Here is a 22,532-nt window from a genome sequence, read left to right as displayed (position 1 = left end):
ACCCATTCATTCCCGCATGCCACCCTCATTCACTCACTCTGAGCAAATGACTGTCATTATCTTTGGCGTCTCTCTCACTGTTTGTAACCCCTGCCTCTCAGCTACAGCCTCCTTCGTTCTGTTCTATTAATACTCTCTCCTCTCACTGCCACTGCCTCCCTCTTGCTCTCTCTTACTGCTGCTACTTCATTCATTCCTTTCTCCTGCTACTGTCTGCACTCGCTGTCACCAACTCTCTCTTCCTCGTTGTCATTACTATAGAGTCTGTCTCTTACTATCACTGGCTCTCACCTACTGCCACTATATCCTTCCCTTTACTCCTGTCCCAGTGGCAGTGTCTCACTGTCAATTACGTTTCACTGCCGGTGTGTCCCTCTGTTTCTCTCAAATTTTTATTGACTCCTCTACTCTTTCTACATCACGAGCACTGTCTACTGTCTTCCACTATTTACTACTTTTCCCGTTCTTTGCCGATGCTATTGTCTCCTCTCTCTCGCCGGCCTTGGTGACCGAGCGGTTCTAGGTGCTTCGGTCGCAGGTTCGAATCCTGCCTTGGGCATGGATGTGTGTGATGTCCTTAGGTTAGTTAGGTTTAAGTAGTTCTAAGTTCTAGGGGACTTATGAACTCAACTGTTGAGTCCCATAGTGCTCAGAGCCATTTGAACCATTCGAACCTTCTCTCTCATAATAAAAAACGCGTGTATATTCGCATGCCAAAACATCTGGGGAAATTTGTAAAGGTGCAGAGGAAGGTACAATGAGGCAGCTGGTACCGCTCTTTTCAGTTAGAGTCTTTTAATAAACACGAGGTATTCACCTTTTCTACTCTAGGACAGGAGAATTTATTCGCTGGTTCCCTTCTTTTTCCTACAACAACAGAGAATGTGATTCACATGAAAAGAATTTCATGAGTCAGTAAAATGATGATAAGTTAATATGAACGTGAAATAACTCGAAACTATTTAATTTTACATCTCAGGACGTATTTAGTGTGCACAAAAGTTTTGCTTGAACTTCTGTATAGCAACAACATACAATTCCTACAAACCTTCTGATGGTAATGGAGATACTATGGAGCATACTTCTCTGTGCTATGTTATTTTACGAACTACGTTTATGCCTTACGCTGGATATTAAGTGAATATTTTACGTGCACAAGTACGGTAATTTTGGATCTGCAAATCTCGGAAACGAATGAAGATATAAGACAATGTTCAAGGATTTTTCAGGTCAAAATGTTAGGAATACATCGCTAAATTACAGCCATTTGCTTTGCATATCCGTCTTGGAATTCGAAACTGAGTTTCGTTTTTGGGGTGTTTATAGACAACAGATAAAGATTTATGAAATCGGGAAGATGACACTTTTAGATAAATGCCTAGAGAATGTGCCATTAGAATTTGGACAGTTTGCTGCCGTTACTTATTATTTAGACTTTGCCCCACATTGGATTTTGCACGCGTATTTTACGTGTAAAGTAGGTTAACTTTGAACATGAGTGTCTCGGAAAGGGATAAAGTCAACAACAAAGTTTTCAAGATTATTCTAAATGAGGATCTTAGGAACGTATCGTAAAACCAAAACAAAAAAAAAGGTTCAAATGGTTCTGAGAACTATGGGACTTAACATCTGTGGTCATCAGTCCCCTAGAACTTAGAACTACTTAAACCTAACTAACCTAAGGACATCACATACATCCATGCCCTAGGCAGGATTCGAACCTGCGACCGTAGCAGTCACGCGGTTCCGGATTGAGCGCCTTAACCACGAGACCACAGCGGCCGGCTCGTAAAATCATCATTCATTTACTGTGCGTAGCCGTGTTGGAATCCGCCTCTAGGTTTTGGTACTCAAAAATCTCAGGAACAGTCCGTGAACGAAATGGTGCCTCACTTTAAAATGCACCATAGGCTACATCTAATGAAAAGAAAACAAGCGATGTGCTCTATTTGTCTGACTTGGTGGAAATGTGTAATAAAAAAAATTTTTGACCCAGTGCTGTAGGATAGATACTTGTGAAGCTGTTCTTTTATTGGGTATATAAATAGTCCCTAGAGCATGGGCTATCCAAAACATTTGACCCAATCCCTCTGTAAACAACGGAATCATAGGTGTGAGCCCCGGATAAGTCTGCTTTTTTATGCGCAATGTTTTGGAACAATTAGGTAACGCATGCTGTTGCATGCGTAGCGTTATCAGGTGTTCATGGAGCCCTCCGCCGCTGGGGTAAGTCATAACGGTGAAGTGATATGAATGTGCAAGACAGTTCTATGGAATCAGTGCATGCTGATGGGCTCACGTGGGGACGTGGTAAAAATGCCAGAATGAGGTTGTATCTACGTGAACCGTCCGTCATGTTTGTAGGGCTGCTGTAGCACTCTCAGCCATACAACAACGCGTAACAACATTGATCCTGTCCGGAGCTTCTCATTCAGATTACTGCGAACGTAAGGGTATTTGTTTTATTTCAACTTCTCGTCTACCAAGTAAAATTTGGTATATACTTATACATAACTTTGTAACTCTTACAAGAAGTTGGAAATTCAAAAAAGTTGCTTCTCCAGGAGCAAACACAACAAACAACCCACTAGTCACCTGAAAAGTTACCTCCACTGAGGTCTCAGTGAGGCCGCACTCCAGTCTGACACACAGCTGTGACATTCAGTCGAAAAAAATGGAAGCTGCACCATCATAGTTGTAATCTTTAAGAGTGGTTAGATGATGATATCTAGTATCACAATTCATCAGTGATGCTTCCTTGCAGATTAAAAATATTGACAGAAATTCGGTAATTAGTCTTGAATAAATGTGAGTGAAATGGAACTCTGAAACTAACTGTATCAACATAAAAGAAAAGGGGAAAATTTTCGAGTTTGACGTCATGGAAAAAAGATGGGCTGTTTGAAGTACTCAACATAATATCGCATCTGATAAGAACAATGGTGGTAACATATACCGCATCAAAGACCTTTGAATCTAAAATTGACCTGACGGTATAGAATACTAATCTTATTCGAGCAACGAACTGTCGGAAACGAATTTTTATTTTGAAGGCCACACGGTTCTTAAGGTCGTTCATTTCATAATAAACAACTGCCTTCCGCGCCAACGTTGGTGTACTCCCTTAAAACGATGTGTAATCACGTGTGGGATGCCAATACTCTAGCTTGTCACCGTTTCCTGTCCATGGCTGGTTGTCAATGAGCATTATTAATCTTTTTCATAGTGGGTACCGCAGCCATAAATTCATTAAGTTAATGACACATTTTTCATTTAGGCTTTTTTTTTAACAAAGGAGGTTCCCAGAATAAATGTGTTATTCAGTGTTTAGCACAAAACATATGTAAAGAAGCCCACTAGATACTGCCGCCACGAAACGGGAACACTGTACACCTTTGTTGCAGGACTTTTCTCCCGACTGGTGGACCAGAGCGGCTCCTTTATCGCCAGGATGACCGTGGTTCAGGATCCGCGCTACCACGCTTTCAGGCTGGGTGCCGTCCTTGGCTACGAAACGGAAGACTCCCAGCAGCTGGTGGAGTTCCTGCAGTCCGTCAACGCCACCGACCTTCTGGTGGACCAGAACCTGCTCAAGTCAGATGAAGTAAGTCATATTCTGCTCCACGAACCACTTATTTATGCAAATAATTGTGCTAGTTCTCTGCTGTCACCAATTACAGAAACTATACATCAAATACGCCTAACAGTTGACGTAGTAACTGTGTTATATCAATTACTTTATATTTTCAGCAAAAACTTCTGCTAGCCTACATGGTTTGGGCTCCCACTGTAGAGCCAGACTTAGATGGAGCTTTCATAACAGAATCGCCGATTCGAGCACTCAACGAAGGCCGGTTTAACCAGGTGCCAATAATGACAGGTGTAACGTCTGCTGAAAACGGTGAGTATTTTCGAATCTTTTCTAAAATTTTGTCAAGGTTTCTTACAAGGTACAAGTCAATATGCCCCCAAAGTATTGTTTCTTCCATTCCTTTCCGTATCATCACCACCATCATCATCGACAACACATGTTTCTCTTTTTCTCTTTCTCGTTCTCCTTTCCTTCATTCAAGCATTATGCGATTCGCCTTTTTCCTCAGAGAGTAATTCGATGCACACGTTTTCGTGATCTTCCTATCATAAAGGAAATGCCAGTTGGGTAATGGAGAGGGCCGGAGATTATGGAGCGTAAAAATTGTAAATTGGCATCATGTTTTGAAAATTTAATCAGGGTCACGTAGATGTAAGTAACGGTAGTTATTCAGAGGTGGTGGCTTGTACAGGATAGACTGGCATGGAGCGCTGCACTAAATCAGTCTTCGGACTGAATGCCCACATTGGACGTTCATCGATCCGAGCACGACAGTGCACGGTTCTAACATAGAAAGTCATAGAATGGTACCAAAAGTCAAATTGTGTGGGTGGCCAGTTCTATAATTTCTATAAATGGCAGATCTTCGAAATTTTTACCATGTGTGCATTCTCGGGGAACTTAGAAACTTTTCCAATACAATCATCTACTACCGATATCCAGAGACTCAAAGTTATCGTATTTATGCGGGTAAAATATACACGTAATATCTGTTCTAAAGGCGTAAATGCAGCTTGAACTGACGTAGTGAACAGATGGCTAGGATTCTAGGGTAATCTCAAGGGTTCTGAGGTCACCAAACTAGGTTTTTAATTAGCACTCCTTCACCAATAAAACTTTATGACCTGGTGTCTCTGCTTAATGATCACTTCACGTCTCTGGAAATTTTCAGCTTCCAAAGTATGGTGGAGACGGTAGAAGTTGGAAAGAAAGACCAAAGGAACAAAAGGAGGAAGTGTTATTGAGAGAGTAGACAGTGGCAGTGGATATGCTGAAGTCAATGGAAGGAAAAGGAGACAGTGGAAGGGACACACGTATAGACAGTGGATGTGAAACAAAGACGCTGAGTATGAAATCATGACTACGAAGAAAGATTTACAATATTCCATTTCAAAAGAGCAGGAATACGCTAGCATGCCAATATTTTTCTGAGGACGGAGAAATGATGATTGAAGGAGTTGGTTCCCCACTTTCCTGTCACAGTCTTTTAGTAAGGAACTTTTTTTTTTTTTTTTTTTTTTTTTTTTTTTTTTTTTGCTCGGGCAGGAGCATTCTTCCGCTGCGTATGGTACTTTATAGTAATGGCTCTAAGTTTTTCTTTTGCTGCAGGTTCTGTTCGCGGGAAAATATTTCATGTCAAATGAGACTGGTGGAGCCTACTTACATGTCACAACTGCGTGTATCATTGAACACACATTTTCATAGGCGCAAATGGATTCAAAAATACAAGCTGATACAGAAAATCGAACTCATTTCCCAAGTACTCCCAATCAGAAGTTCTCTGTTCGCTGGGATCGTGCTGAAGAGATTCAAGTTACACTGTGGGTTGAGTTCCTATCCAGTAAATCTATTAGGGCAAGAAATTAAATGCGAAAAAATCCACTTGAAAACGGCTTGTCCTGGACAGTTGGACAGAGAATGGTAAAAAATACGTTGACATTGACCTTGGTTTAACTACAGTCAGGTGATTAACAACCATCACATATGCTTTATTGCTAGTAACGGTGTCCTAGTGACAACGGTGTCATACAAGCTTGATCCTGTTGCCTAAACAGACCAGTTCTTAGATGAACCCCTGAGACAGAATACTGTAAACTATTGATCGAAATGTGTGATTGCTTCATGCTGTCAGCGTGTGACTGCTTAATCCTGTAATGCATGTGTAGGAAACAATATACCCATTTCTTTTTCTGTTACAACAATCTCCAGCTGTGTGGCTAACATTTAATTGTTAACAGATTTTGTTATGTAGCAAATGTATTTGTATTTGAGCATCGTTTAGGCAAAGACTTACTCAGACTTCATTTACGGAGATACGTCAACTCCGATAAGTTTCTAATAGTCTGTAGCTATTTTAGCTGTGTGAAAATATTCAAATAATTTGACAAAAACCTTGTCAGTGATGAAACATAGCGCGACATACTTTTACATAACATTCAACTAAAAAGTCTAATAACTTTGGACTAGGGGGTGGAATACTCAGCAATGCTGACCAGATTAATAATCTGAACGAAGCATTTGAAGAAGCAGTCGGCCCGTGTCTTCACTTGCCTACAGCTGAAGAGCAAAGAGAAGCAGCCATGAAAATACGGAATTTCTACTTTGGTGGCGCAAATATCACGGCAGAGAATCCAGCGCCTTTGGTCTACGTGAGTACAAATAGTGAATATGTCTAAATATCTAATACGGTTCTATGTAGCGCTATTATTTTGATCTTGTTTATGTGCCCTGTTCGAATCGTGTCAATCTTCTCATTTAAAGAGCTGATTTACCCAATTTGCGTTTAAAATTACTTCGTTGAAGTAGGAGCTAAGATAGTCATAAGTTTCAGTCCATAGCTGACACATAATATTTCAGAATTTTCCCATTTCATGTGTACGAAGTACTGTTACAAGCAACTAAGATAAAAAGGATACTTCCTTAACGGATGATGTTCTCCTCAAAATCAGATGAAATACTACTACCTATGCGGATAAACTTTGCTCATTAAAGAAAAATAAGAAATCAAATAGCGAATTTCACGTGGGATCCCTGATCGCTGAGTTCCCATAAAATTATCCACCTGCAAGTAGAGCGACATGCCTTCTCTAGTCAATGAATAAATACGGCGTGGGCACCGTGGGGCCGCCTACAACCAGCCTTTCTATTCGACGGCACTTCAGCTTCTTGCGTGTTGATTTTTCTGTTTGGTTTAACAAATAGCTTTTCATTTGACCTCACGAGACTGAGTTGACCCCGTTCCGGACATACCCGCTACGCAAAAATTATAGGTGATCACCTGGAATCGAAACAGACTAGTATACAACTCTATACAACTGGTCACCGAGGTGGTCATTGCCAAGTAGAAGAGGTATATCTATAGGCGGTCGTTTATGACATCTCGTCACAATTATCTAAACCTTTCCTTAACGTGTCACAAACATAACAGTGCCTAACTTTCCCTCTGCAGCGGAATGTACACTGATCTGAAACTTTTTGGCAGATTAAAACCGTGTGTCGAGTTGGGACTCGAACCCAGAAACTTTCCTTTCGCTGGAAAAGACATAGATACATTTCTGGAGAACTGATAGATTCTGGGTTATAAAGCCCGTCCGGCGAACAGTTCTAACCTACCAGGAAGTCTATTTCCTTTCTGATCAAGCTGCTCAAGTGCAACAATTTGCTTTCAAACAGCCAGTAGCTTCAAGTTTATATAAAAAGGAAGTAAGAAAATTCTTACATTCATTATCTCTTATGTATTGTCACACTGAGTAGATAAATCTTGCTATCAAGTCCGATCCAGCACTAAAGTCTAGAAATGAAACTACGAAAACAATCTCAATTAGCAACAACCGTTTCACAGTTGTAGGATACTATCTCCCTAATATAACAAAATGGAACACCTACAGCCGTCCTTTAGATGTTATTTTTTATATGGCTACTAGTTTCGGTTATTCAGTACAACATTTGCAGGCCTTAATTGACGCTGGAGGGGGGGGGGGGGGGCTATCTCCAGTCGTATAAAAGAGTCCATCAATGGCAATCATCTATGAACTGGTTTCCGTAGACTGTAACAACGATGTTGTGTCTCCAATCATAACAGTTAGTGATCAGTTCGCGATCTGAACTAGTAACGTATTATTGACACAACAGCAATTTTTATTAGTTAATAAGCAAATCGTAGAGGGAGACCGAGAGATGAGTACACTAAGCAGATTCAGAAGGATGTAGGTTGCAGTAGGTACTGGGAGATGAAGCAGCTTGCACAGGATAGAGTAGCATGGAGAGCTGCATCAAACCAGTCTCAGGACTGAAGACAACAACAACAACATGGATCACTCCAAATATTCATAGAAATAATAACGCACAGTTTCAATAAAGTAACTGTACCTCCGAGCTATATGACGTCACATCACAAGAAGTGACAGTAGACACATCGAGACATCATCATCTCCCAGCAACGAAGTGCACGGAAGATCCCTTCACTGGCTGGTCGAGTTACATAATAGTCAATCTGCACCCGATTTCAACTCACATATCCCCACCCCATGAACCATGGACCTTGCCGTTGGTGGGGAGGCTTGCGTGCCTCAGCGATACAGATGGCCGTACCGTAGGTGCAACCACAACGGAGGGGTATCTGTTGAGAGGCCAGACAAACGTGTGGTTCCTGAAGAGGGGCAGCAGCCTTTTCAGTAGTTGCAGGGGCAACAGTCTGGATGATTGACTGATCTGGCCTTGCAACATTAACCAAAACGGCCTTGCTGTGCTGGTACTGCGAACGGCTGAAAGCAAGGGGAAACTACAGCCGTAATTTTTCCCGAGGACATGCAGCTTTACTGTATGATTAAATGATGATGGCATCCTCTTGGGTAAAATATTCCGGAGGTAAAATAGTCCCCCATTCGGATCTCCGGGCGGGGACTACTCAGGAGGATGTCGTTATCAGGAGAAAGAAAACTGGCGTTCTACAGATCGGAGCGTGGAATGTCAGATCCCTTAATCGGGCAGGTAGGTTAGAAAATTTAAAAAGGGAAATGTATAGGTTAAAGTTAGATATAGTGGGAATTAGTGAAGTTCGGTGGCAGGAGGAACAAGACTTCTGGTCAGGTGACTACAGGGTTATAAACACAAAATCAAATAGGGGTAATGCAGGAGTAGGTTTAATAATGAATAGGAAAATAGGAATGCGGGTAAGCTACTACAAACAGCATAGTGAACGCATTATTGTGGCCAAGATAGATACGAAGCCCACACCTACTACAGTAGTACAAGTTTATATGCCAACTAGCTGTGCAGATGACGAAGAAATTGAAGAAATGTACGATGAAATAAAAGAAATTATTCAGATAGTGAAGGGAGACGAAAATTTAATAGTAATAGGTGACTGGAATTCGAGTGTAGGAAAAGGGAGAGAAGGAAACATAGTAGGTGAATATGGATTGAGGCTAAGAAATGAAAGAGGAAGCCGCCTAGTAGAATTTTGTACAGAGCACAACTTAGTCATAAGTAACACTTGGTTTAAGAATCATGAAAGAAGGTTGTATACGTGGAAGAACCCTGGAGATACTACAAGGTATCAGATAGATTATATAATGGTAAGACAGAGATTTAGGAACCAGGTTTTAAGTTGTAAGACATTTCCAGGGGCAGATGTGGAATCTGACCACAATCTATTGGTTATGACCTGTAGATTAAAACTGAAGAAACTGCAAAAATGTGGGAAATTAAGGAGATGGGACCTGGATAAACTGAAAGAACCAGAGATTGTACAGAGTTTCAGGAAGAGCATAAGGGGACAATTGACAGGAATAGGGGTAAGAAATACAGTAGAAGAAGAATGAGTAGCTCTGAGGGATGAAGTAGTGAAGGCAGCAGAGGATAAAGTAGGTACAAAGACGAGGGCTGCTAGAAATCCTTGGGTAACAGAAGAAATATTGAATTTATTTGATGAAAGGAGAAAATATAAAAATGCAGTAAATGAAGGAGGCAAAAAGGAATACAAACGTCTCAAAAATGAGATCGACAGGAAGTGCAAAATGGCTAAACAGGGATGGCTAGAGGACAAATGTAAGGATGTAGAAGCTTATCTCACTAGGGGTAAGATAGATACTGCCTACAGGAAAATTAAAGAGACCTTTGGAGAGAAGAGAACCAAGTGTATGAATATCAAGAGCTCAGATGGCAGCCCAGTTCTAAGCAAAGAAGGGAAGGCAGAAAGGTGGAAGGAGTATATAGAAGGTTTATACAAGGGCGATGTACTTGAGGACAATATTATGGAAATGGAAGAGGATGTAGATGAAGACGAAATGGGATATACGATACTGCGTGAAGAGTTTGACAGAGCACTGAAAGACCTAAGTCGAAACAAGGCCCCCGGAGTAGACAACATTCCATTAGAACTACTGACGGCCTTGGGACAACCAGTCCTGAGAAAACTCTACGAGATGGTAAGCAAGATGTATGAGACAGGCGAAATACCCTCAGACTTCAAGAAGAATATAATAATTCCAATCCCAAAGAAAGCAGGTGCTGACAGATGTGAAAATTACCGAACTATCAGTTTAATAAGCCACGGCTGCAAAATACTAACGCGAATTCTTTACAGACGAATGGAAAAACTGGTAGATGCAGACCTCGGGGAGGATCAGTTTGGATTCCGTCGAAATGTTGGAACACGTGAGGCAATACTGACCTTACGACTTATCTTAGAAGAAAGATTAAGAAAAGGCAAACCTACGTTTCTAGCATTTGTAGACTTAGAGAAAGCTTTTGACAATGTTGACTGGAATACTCTTTTTCAAATTCTAAAGGTGGCAGGGGTAAAATACAGGGAGCGAAAGGCTATTTATAATTTGTACAGAAACCAGATGGCAGTCATAAGAGTCGAAGGGCATGAAAGGGAGGCAGTGGTTGGGAAGGGAGTGAGACAGGGTTGTAGCCTCTCCCCGATGTTATTCAATCTGTATATTGAGCAAGCAGTAAAGGAAACAAAAGAAGAATTTGGAGTAGGTATTAAAATTCTTGGAGACGAAGTAAAAACTTTGAGGTTCGCCGATGACATTGTAATTCTGTCAGAGACGGCAAAGGACTTGGAAGAGCAGTTGAACGGAATGGACAGTGTCTTGAAAGGAGGATATAAGATGAACATTAACAAAAGCAAAACGAGGATAATGGAGTGTAGTCAAATTAAATCGGGTGATGCTGAGGGAATTAGATTAGGAAATGAGACACTTAAAGTAGTAAAGGAGTTTTGCTATTTAGGAAGTAAAATAACTGATGATGGTCGAAGTAGAGAGGATATAAAATGTAGACTGGCAATGGCAAGGAAAGCGTTTCTGAAGAAGAGAAATTTGTTAACATCGAATATAGATTTATGTATCAGGAAGTCGTTTCTGAAAGGATTTGTTTGGAGTGTAGCCATGTATGGAAGTGAAACATGGACGATAACTAGTTTGGACAAGAAGAGAATAGAAGCTTTCGAAATGTAGTGCTACGGAAGAATACTGAAGATAAGGTGGATAGATCACGTAACTAATGAGGAGGTATTGAATAGGATTGGGGAGAAGAGAAGTTTGTGGCACAACTTGACTAGAAGAAGGGATCGGTTGGTAGGACATGTTTTGAGGCATCAAGGGATCACAAATTTAGCATTGGAGGGCAGCGTGGAGGGTAAAAATCGGAGAGGGAGACCGAGAGATGAGTACACTAAGCAGATTCAGAAGGATGTAGGTTTCAGTAGGTACTGGGAGATGAAGCAGCTTGCACAGGATAGAGTAGCATGGAGAGCTGCATCAAACCAGTCTCAGGACTGAAGACAACAACAACAACAACATCCCCACATCTCCCTCTTTTGACCAATCCCAGTTCCAAACACAATTTCCTCCAAAATACAAAGTAACACGTTTCAAAAACCAATAAAAATAGAAATTAACCCATCTTGACTCGTCTGAATGACCGAAGGCAACATTAAGCCACTAAAGTACCGAAAACTGGCTACTTTGCTATTACCTTATTCCCCATATATGTGAGTCACATTAAGGTTGAGCAATCTGACTGTCACACTCAGTCACATGCAGTTGTTAACAATTTTAACGATTCATAATTCACATATATGTCACACTCACCCGTAAGTTACTCAGACAACAAAACAAATTAAAAATAATGGGACCGAACAAGTGAAACACATCTGCATCTACATACATATTCCGCAAGCCACTGTACGGTGCGTGGCGGAGGGTATCATGTACCACAACTAGTCATTCCCTTTCCTGTTCCAGTCGCAGATACAGCGAGGGAATAACAACTTTCTATGCCCCTGAATGAGTCATAATTTCTCGTGTCTTATCTTCGTGGTCCCTACGCGTAATATATGTCGGTGGCAGTAGGATCGTACTGCAGTCAGCTTCAAATGTGTTTCTCTAAACTTGCTCAGTAATGTTCTTACAAATGAATCTCTTCTTTCCTGCTGGGTTTCCCACATGAGCTATCGAAGCGTACCTGTAACACTTGTGTACTTCTCGAATCTACCGGTAACAAATGTAGCACCTCGTCGCTGAATTGCTTCGATATCTTTTTTCAGTTAGACCTCGTGCGGATCCCAAACACTAGACCAGTATTCACATGCGATCTCCTTTCCAGATGAACCACACTTTTCGTAAAGTCTCCCAATAAACCGAAGTTGACAATTTGCCTTCCCTGCCACATCCTCACATGCTCGTTCCATTCCACATCGCTTCGCAGCGTTGCGCCAAGGTATTTAAACGACGTGACTGTGTCAAGCAGGACACTCCTAATGCTGTATCCGAATATTTAATGTTCGTTCTTCCTACTCAGCCCCATTAACATAAATTTGTCCACAGTTAGGGCTAGATGCCGTTCATCAGACACTCCGACACATTACTGTACACCACAGCATTATCAGCAAACAACCGCAGACTGCTGCCCACCCTATCTGCCAGATCATTTATGTATACAGAAAATAGTAACGGTCATAGCACATTTCCGTGGGGCACTCCTGATGTTAACCCTGTCTCCGATAAACACTCGCCATCGAGAACAACATACTGGATTCTATTACTTAAGAGCCAATCACATTTCTGGGAGCCTAATCCGTATGCACGTAGTTTCGTTAACAGTCTGCAGTTGTGTATTGTGTCGAATGATTTAGGAAATTTTACATATATGGAATCAGTCTGTTGCCCTTCATCCATAGTTCGCATTTTATCATGAGAGGAAAGAGCAAACTTTCTAAAGCTATGCTGGTTCGTGGACTAGAGCTTTTCGGTCTCTAGGAAATGTATTATATTCTAACTCAGAATATGCTCTAGAATTCTGCGGCAAACCGATGTTAAGGATGTTGGTCCGTAATTTTGCAGGTCCGTTCTTTTACTCTTCTTATATATAGAAGTCATCAGCGCGTTTTTCCAGTCAGTTGGCACTTTGTACTGGTCTAGAGATTGGCGATAAATGCAGACTAAGTAAGGGGCAAATGACGTAGAGCACTGTTTGTAAATCGAATTGGGATTCCATCAGGGCCTGGCGACTTATTTGTTTTCAACTCTTTCAGTTGTTTCTCAACGCCAGGGATGCTCATTACAACGTCATCCCTACTGGGATCTGTGCGATGGTCAAACGACGGTACGTTTGTACAATTCTCCTGCGTGAACGATTTCTTAAAGTTGGAATTTAAAATTCCACCTTCCTTTTGCTGTGTTCTACTACCAAACCAGACTGGTCGATGAGTGACTGAATGGAGGCCATTGACCCGGTTAGCTATTTTAACAGGACTAAAATTTTTTTCGAATTCTCCGATAGATGTTTAGCCAAGGTATGACGTTGGTAACTGTTGTATGCCTCGTGCATAGATCTTTTCACAGATGCACGGTTCTCTACTAATCTTTGCTGTCGTCATTTGCGCGTCCTTTTTTGAACTGAGAGTGAAGTAGCGTTTTCCGAATTTCGTTATTATGAGACGATGGATCTTTTCCATCCTTAATCCACTTGCGAGGCACATACTTGTCCACAGCACGATTTACAATCTCCTCTACTGCCATCATTCTAGAACTAAGTAACTGCAGTTCATGATTTTAGTGAGATGCTAACAACTCTTTATCTGCTCTTTCTAGCATAAACATCCTCTTAGCCCTATTGACTGATATATTAACTTTCGTAACCGTAGTCACTATGATGACATCACGATCACTAATCTCCATCTCTCTATTGACTCCATCGGTAATGTCCGGCCTGTTTGTAGCTACAAGGTCCAAGATACTTCCATTGCGTGTTGGCTGCTGAACTACCTGCTCAACTTCTTTAAAAGAGTGTCTTTTTGTATCCTCTGCAATGGACTCTCCCACATCCCAGTCTATACTCGTTACGTTAAAGTCACCACCAACCAGATCTGAATGATGTGGGTATTTATGCACAACTGACCATAGAATTTCTTTGAATGACTCTAAAACTGTCACAGAGAATTCGGGTGGGCAGCAAAAACATTCAACAGTTAACTTGCTTCCACCTAGACCTGTTATGGGCGACCAGATAACTTCTCTACCACACTCAGTTTCAATCTCAGTAGAGACAACATCTTCGTCGACTGTAATGGACACTTCCCCTCCTGTGGTGTCTAATCTGTCTCTCTGTTAAACATTCGAAGGTTAGCTAAATATCTCAGAGCTGTTTACTTCGGATTTTCGTCAGCTCTCAGGCCCAAGAATAATTTGAGGTTGAGAACTTCCCTGGAGGGCAGTAAACTCGCGAACTTTATTACGAATACTTCGACCATTTACTGATAAAATTTTTACAGGCGAACTGTCTTTACTCTGAATGCGGTCTGATTTCCCTAATTGCGTATCGAGTGGCGAATGTTCATGATAGTACCTCAACTGCCTCCTAACCTAAAGTAACACCCATGTGTACTTCACAAATACCCTCCTAACCGAGTAGCTGCTTCCTTTCTGTAGTACAACCGCGACCTATCAAGGGGAGCCCAGCAAATCCGCACCTAATAACGCGAGTCATGAAATCTTCAGCCAAAACCGTCACAGAGACGAAGAAGCCTTTGGTTGGGAGCCTCCACTCGGCTCCAGACCAAGGATCCAGATCAAGTCTGGGAACGATGCTGCAAATTGTAAACTCTGGTTGCATCCCACATTCAAGGCCAGCAGTCTTCACCACCCCCAGAAAGCCTCTTGTAAGAACTGAGTATCGTCTCAGGAGCCTTGAGAAAGACGTCGTTGATACCGACGTGGGCCACAACGTGCAGGCAACAGAACACTGCACGCCCTACAGCTATAGGCGACGTCGCCTCCATATGTCGGATGAGGCCCCGCGGCTGACAAGCCGAGTTATTCGCAATAACTAGCAAACCCCGGCCCACATGTTCCTGTTCGGACCCTCATAAAGGAACGGTCATCTGTTCACTCACACGGTGAGTAGGTGAGTCCGTACGGGCGGTCTCCGTCTTGGCCCTGCGTTTTGACCATTTTACTTTGCGTGACTGCCGCGTACTTCAGTGGTTAAGTGCTTGAATTCCATGCAGTGGACCGGGGTTCGATACGGGGCCAGGATGAATATTTTCTTCGTTCGTGGACTGAGTGCTGTGTTTGTACTCATCACCGTTTCATCATCACCGACGCGTGATTCACCCAATATGGCGACACCTGAAATAAGTGTTGCACTCGGCAGCCGATCTGCCCCGCAATGTGCCTCCCAGCCATCAATGCCACACGATCACTTCATTTAACTTTTTACTCACCCTGCTGGTCACTCAAGATGGGTACTCGAGAAGGTGCCTCGTCAGTAGAGCCCTTGGGGCCCATGCAACGCTTCGGAATCTCCACCACCGCTACATCTCAAGGCGGTAGCCTGAAGGCGACTGATCGCTATCAAAACTAGAATTAACTGTGCCCGAAATGCTGCCAGCTCCTCCAGCGTCTGCAGACAGCAGGCACACGTCCTCCTCATCCTAGCAAGATTAACTGAAGAGTATGCAGTAAACACTGGCACAAAAGTAGGTAAGCTGCTTGTTGCCCTCTCGTCGTGTAGCCAAGGGGCGCTGATACCTCAATGAACTATGTAGTTAGTTGTCTGACAGTCAAAATATTGCGTATTTGGTCCATTGAACCAAAATGTTCTTAGTTATTTAATGATAAAGTATTTAGTATAAGTTCTTCCCTGATTTTTCCACATAACAGGAAGTTATTTACCGTGGAATATCCTGATTTCCGTGTTTTGGGTGATTTTATGAACTTAGGAAGTGGTGTTAGATATCAAACTGGTATTCATACTAACTTTAATTATTAATTATTATCATTGCAAAAAGCTACACAAGGTTTCATAGTATTAAGGTTGCTTGAAAACTCTTTAAAAATTCCTAACGTTGTGCGTATTATTTGGTGTCTGCAAAACTAATCCATGCAACTTTGCACACTTGTAAGCTGACACGTAACGCCTGTTGCCCCGAGCCTGAGGACGTTTTCTACAGAGCCACGAGTAATCGAATGTGGCAAAAGAACTTCTGACACATTTCCTACTGGCGCTATATATTGTCACATACCACGCACCCAGTGATTCTCAAAATTTCTTAAATAAATGTCAGGAATTACATAAAATGCCATAAAAATTTATCAAATTACGAGAAATCAGAAACAACCGAAAGCACAAAATCTGTATCCTTCGAACTCGACGGCTCTTCAAAGAAAACGAGTTACGAAGCCCAGAATACTGTTAGAGTATTCTTTAAAAATTTTCGCATTATTACAAAACTTTAAAAATTGCAATTTTCAACTCTTTTGAATTACTACTCAAATAATTTTTCCTAACAAACTTGTAATATTCATAAAGGCTACATGACATTTCCTAGTACTTCACATCAGTACTAATGTTACCAATACCCCATCAGTGCCAATGTTACCAATACCCTTCCTAGCAAAAAGGCCTTCGACAAAAAAATTATCGTCAACTGACGTGTTATTTCACCAAGAACAATGCCATATTCTGTCATCCTCTCCTCATATTCCTTATATTTCTTTCAGTTTTTGACTTCTCTTATTCTCGTCAACTTTTCGATTTCTTAAACAGCACGTCGTTACTCCTAACTGATTCTCAACAATTCTCCTGATAATGAAGACTATTGAAGATCAAAGACAGAATTCAGAATGACAGAGAAGGTAGCTTTAGTACAAAAAATAAAAATGAAGTTGTAATACTAGTACCTAAGGTACCTGGTAACCGTAAGTCACCTGGTATAGCGAGGAATTATCTCCAAGTAACTAAGTGCTCAAAATATCTCTTCCGTGATAGACCAAATGACACAATAGGCAATCATTATTTTATTTTAAGTCATGTAACCCAGTAATTTTCGTCTTTTGACCAATTCAAAATCAAAATATCGTCAAATTTCGAGAGATAACCATATTCCAGAAAGCAATGAAAATACTTACGTGTACTCGTCAGATAGAAGTAAACATTACATTACTCAGGCACTCTTAACTGTATACATTACAGTCATCATATCCCTAAGCATGTGGCTCACGTCGAGGTAGCACATACTCACACTTCGTTATGCACAGTTTCTACAATTCATACTTCACATGCTTGCTACATTCATCCTCTCGTCAACTCTCACAAAAAAATAAACAGGAAAATATTCCAGCAAACGAGATCCTAGTGGCTGTTAGAAACTGAAAATATTACCTAATCTTTCCTTTATAACCAAAAGCTCTGTTTAACTGGTATGTAGTCAAAGTTCTTCACTAGGACCGAACGTAATATTTGCTCTATGTAAGAACATTTGTACAACTTGACGTGGCGTACTGATCAGTTCACTCATAACGTATTTTGTTTTCTGCATGAGAAACCGCTCTCTAGAGCAATAAACCATTACATGTGGCGAGAAAGCTTCTGTTAGAATTCTGCTGGTGGTGCTTATTGCTATATTCCTAACCGAGAGAATCATTTCTATCACATCTGACGTTCACGTTTTTAATAAGCATTAGTGATCGTATTTGTACCGTGCCTACTGATCCGTTTATACTGGTGACCTTCGTTTAGACGCCTGTGGACTGCACCGCACAGCGCGAGCTGACAAATGATACCCACAAATTCTGAATGCCACAAATTAGGTTACACAAACCTATTAATTTGATAGTAGTATCAGTTTCTATTTCTGCAGTAAGAAGAAGGCAGGGACTCAGGGGGAACTTAGTGCCAACAATATTTTCTTCCATCGGGAAAGGATCGCACAAGGATAAACAATAGAATGCCTTACAACGCAGACCTGTCTTCTCCTCTGCAATATATTCCAAATGCGTGTTACACATATCCTACAGGGTATTGTGTCTCCTTTACATTCCAAGCGTTGTTCATCATCAGAACTTTACACACGGACAAACGCAAGTGTTTATTTATTATTGTAAGACTTTTTTCAGTTTATGTGGTGAGACGACGTTAATATTTACCGCATATATATAGCTCTACTACGCTCATGCGTTCTGCAATAAAAATTTCTATAATAGTCTTTGGTAGTGTAATATAGAGCGATGATTTCTTTAGACCTCAGAAAATAGACGAATACAATGGTTGCGGTGAATGAGTCTGTTTAACTTATTGTCTCGCTATTAATAATGTGGCAATACTCCCATGAATTGATTTAGTGTACTCACAAGAACGCGTGTTCATATGTATACACGTATGAGCAGTACGTAACACAATGTATTAATGCTATTTCCTACAACTTACTATATTTTAAAAAGTATTAAATTTTTGTGATGTATGTAACACTGTTCCCTTAGATCTGCACAGTCTAGCACAATTGCTACAGCTTAGTTACAAATTTCATTGTGTCAATACAAAATAATGCTCATTAACTCAGTGTTGTTATTTTAATAAATGTTTCTCATTTTCGTAGATGAACGAAGACTTAACGTTCTTCGAGCCTGCTGACGCTATGGTTAGGAAAATCGCTGAAATTACTGATTTGCCGGTCTACTACTACGAATTTGACTATCGTGGAGAAAACGTACCAGTAAGCGAGTGGGGTAAGTAAACAAGTCGCTTCATAACGCAGGGTTTTGTCGCTTCTAAGTCGAAATTCCACACTATTAGAAGACAACGACGTGCATGGTGTGCTGTAAGATAAACTTGGTTTCCAAGTGTTTTAAGTTGCATTATCAGCTGACCAAAATGTGTATCAGATAGAAAATATTGCCTCGTTTATGTTGAGATCATTTGAGACGGAACGATTGATGAGTTGGAAAAACAGGAAATTTGGCGACTGGGTACTACGTAACAAATCATCTCTGAATTCACCTACCGCACTGTAGGTAACCACAGAAATCTAAATTAGTATTGGTAGGTAATTTGTAACCCAGATCCATCTAAATACTGTGAATGTCTTAAATTTTATCGAGCGAGGTGGTGCAGTGGTTAGCACACTGGACCTGCATTCGAGGAGGACGGCGTTTCACACTCGCGTCCAGCCATCCTGATTTACGTTTTCTGTAATTACCTTATTCGCTCGAGGCATACGCCTGGACGGTCCCTTTGAAAGGGTACGGGCGATTCCCTTCCCCATCCTTCCCTAATCCGAGCTTGTGCTCCATTCTAGCGACTTCGTTGTTGACGGGATGTTAAACACTAATTTCGTCCTCTTAAATACTCATTTCGCTCGGTAGATATACTTGAAGATATAGTTCATGTGTTATGCGTTTTGCAGGATAACATTTTCTGTGGCGTGAGAGACACAAAACATATCACTAATTTTCGTTTTATATAGGGAGTAAGAGGTATACGAGCAGATTTGTTTGTTTGGGGCTGAAGACACACTAATGTCTGTACATATTAAGGTCCCACATATAATGTTATCTGCAGTTATATCCATTAACGATGTACATTTAACATTCTTGAAAGTGGAATAAGAAGGACGGAAAGTAGCTTAAGAGTTCAGTGTGCAGTTAACAACCAGATCTTTGTCTGTGGAGGTGGAGCCAGTCTCGGACTAGGAAATGATGGTGAAAGAAATCGTCTGAGTACATTTCAAAGGAATAACCCTGGCATTTCCTTTAACTGATATGGAGTAACTATGGAAAACCTAACTGTGGAGCAAGTCCGGAGCCCCATTGTTTCGTAATGCGGGTCCAGTGTCTACCAGGGGATGGTACCATTGTAAGTAACATAAAGGATAAAACAAATAGAAGCAACGTAATGGATTCAACATTCGTTTACTAAACAGACTAAATACACATAAATAAAAAAGAGCCAAGGTTGACATAGATATAAATATTAAAACAAAAACAATCGTGCTTCGCTACTATCATTTTAGAGCAATTACGAGAAATGCAGTAGATGTCACAGGAGCCCCTAAGAAGGAGCCAAAATACCGAAATTCTATAAAACTGTTTAGTCAGACACGTTCAAGGTATTTATGTAACACTATGAATCATACATAGAACATGTATCATCTAAGAAACTGCGTTATCAAATCACTTGACGTGACAGACAAATTCCTCGAAATACAATACAAAAGTGAAACTAGGTAGCTAAAAAAATTTGAAAGAAAAATTACAATATATTGTAAGAACTCGTTACAAATACAACTAAATCGTTGACAATGATAATACGCTGGAGTGTAACGTCCCATCAATGAAAAGGTCAGAAGGGACGGAGTAAACATTTGAGCTGGTTAGAGATGGTGCAGGAAGTTAGTCGCGATCTATTCAAAGACCCTTTTCTTGTGTCATTAGAAGTGTTCCGGGGGAATCGGGGCGTTTATAAGTTTAGACGGTTACGCGAGGGCTGAAAAGCTGCTATTCCCCGCTTCCCACCATCAACAACAACATTAATCACTGCCAGAAACAACAGTCGATCCGTATTCATTTTCAATTGATATCTCGAACGTATAGCCAGAATAATTTTGCTGAATGAAAATGAAGTACACTGAGTGATTAGTTCTTATTATTTCTACCTCTTCTCCAAAATTAGCATTGAGCGTGCAGCCGACTAAGGACACTACAACAGTACTCTTGAAGATTACGACAGAAGGTTCAAAACGTCATGTTCATAGAAAATTAATAAGAAGGAAGAATACTCTACAATCATTGACAACGACCAAGAAATCTTACGGAATTATACTGAAACTTCTCACAGTTTGTCGTTTCCAAAGGGAGGGAAGGAAGATTAAAAATTTTACATACTGTCGACAACAAAGATATTAGCAATGGAACAAAAACTCGAGTAGTGGTAGAAGAGAAACAAGTCGGTCTTATCCTACTCAAAAGGATCATTCTCCTTATTAGATTTTTGACACAACAGGCATTTGAAATAGGATGGCTCCACGGGAATATTAATTGCTGTTCTTCAGAGGACAAGTCCAACATTGTTCCACTTCATTCCCGATTTTCTTCAAGCTAAACAAATGACAAATGATCAATATAACAATACTACTGTAAAGTTTGGAAGGTAGGAGACGGATACTGGCAGAAGTAAAGCTGTGGGTACCGGACGTGAGTCGTGCTTCGGTAGCTCAGTTGGTAGAGCACTTGCCCGCGAAAGGCAAAGGTCCCGAGTTCGAGTCTCGGTCGGGCACACAGTTTTAATCTGCCAGTAAGTTTCATATCAGCGCACACTCCGCTGCAGAGTGAAAATCTCATTCTGATAACAATACTGTTTGGAGTCGATCAAGAAGATTCATCTAACGGCACATCCAGTTTCCATACAAGATCTCTCATTAGTAACAGCACTTATAGAACCACATCATAAAATGCTTCGAAAACGTATCCAAATTATGATAATAATTAAATTCTCATTTTGTTTTATACATCGATAGATTTCGAGTCTTCTAGCTTCATTTCGTATCTTTACCTCTTCATAATAGAGACTTTATGCAGTATGTGTGTGCTATAAATTTAGTAACGGCGTTTCTAAATACTAACTTAGCTTAAATTAAAATCAGATTGTTTTTGTTTTGTAGTGGTCTTTAGTCGGAACACTGGTTTTATGCTGCTCTCAATGCTACTCTATCCCGTGCAACCTCTTTCTCTCTGAATAACTACTGCAGTGCACATTCTTCTTAATCTGCTTATTGCATCCATCTCTTCGTCTCCCTCTACGATTTTTATTCCCCATACTGCCCCTCAATACTAAATTGGTGATGCCGTGATGTCTCTGAATGTCTCCTATCAAGCAATCACTTTTTTAGTCAAGTTTTACTACAATTTCTTTTGTCTGTCGTGTTCTGTTCCGTACTTACTCATTAGTTACGCGATCTACCCATCTAATCTACAGCACTCTTCTGTAACACCTCAAGTGAAAACTTCTCTTCTTATCTAAACTGTTTATCGTCTGTTTTTCCCTTTCACGTGCGGATACACTCCAGATTTTATAAGACTTAAATCTACACCCCTGGAAATGGAAAAAAGAACACATTGACACCGGTGTGTCAGACCCACCATACTTGCAACGGACACTGCGAGAGGGCTGTACAAGCAATGATCACACGCACGGCACAGCGGACACACCAGGAACCGCGGTGTTGGCCGTCGAATGGCGCTAGCTGCGCAGCATTTGTGCACCGCCGCCGTCAGTGTCAGCCAGTTTGCCGTGGCATACGGAGCTCCATCGCGGTCTTTAACACTGGTAGCATGCCGCGACAGCGTGGACGTGAACCGTATGTGCAGTTGACGGACTTTGAGCGAGGGCGTATAGTGGGCATGCGGGAGGCCGGGTGGACGTACCGCCGAATTGCTCAACACGTGGGGCGTGAGGTCTCCACAGTACATCGATGTTGTCGCCAGTGGTCGGCGGAAGGTGCACGTGCCCGTCGACCTGGGATCGGACCGCAGCCACGCACGGATGCACGCCAAGACCGTAGGATCCTACGCAGTGCCGTAGGGGACCGCACCGCCACTTCCCAGCAAATTAGGGACACTGTTGCTCCTGGGGTATCGGCGAGGACCATTCG

General features: G+C 41.3%; 1 protein-coding gene across 1 annotated transcript in view; it reads left to right on the top strand.

The window, feature by feature from the left end:
- The window catches only part of LOC126354316 (cholinesterase-like), a 54,276-nt gene that overhangs the window by 22,429 nt on the left and 9,315 nt on the right, over positions 1-22,532 (top strand). Inside the window, exons 5-8 of the mRNA XM_050003872.1 lie at positions 3,405-3,604; positions 3,751-3,901; positions 6,059-6,240; positions 18,483-18,612. Of these exons, the coding sequence (XP_049859829.1) occupies positions 3,405-3,604; positions 3,751-3,901; positions 6,059-6,240; positions 18,483-18,612 (663 nt within the window). The remainder of the gene's footprint in view (positions 1-3,404; positions 3,605-3,750; positions 3,902-6,058; positions 6,241-18,482; positions 18,613-22,532) is intronic.

The sequence above is a fragment of the Schistocerca gregaria genome, chromosome 3, assembly GCF_023897955.1.
Source record: "Schistocerca gregaria isolate iqSchGreg1 chromosome 3, iqSchGreg1.2, whole genome shotgun sequence".
Classification (NCBI taxonomy): domain Eukaryota; kingdom Metazoa; phylum Arthropoda; class Insecta; order Orthoptera; family Acrididae; genus Schistocerca; species Schistocerca gregaria.
The sequence above is the reverse complement of the archived record's forward strand: the minus strand, read 5'-3'. Positions and strand labels throughout refer to the sequence as shown.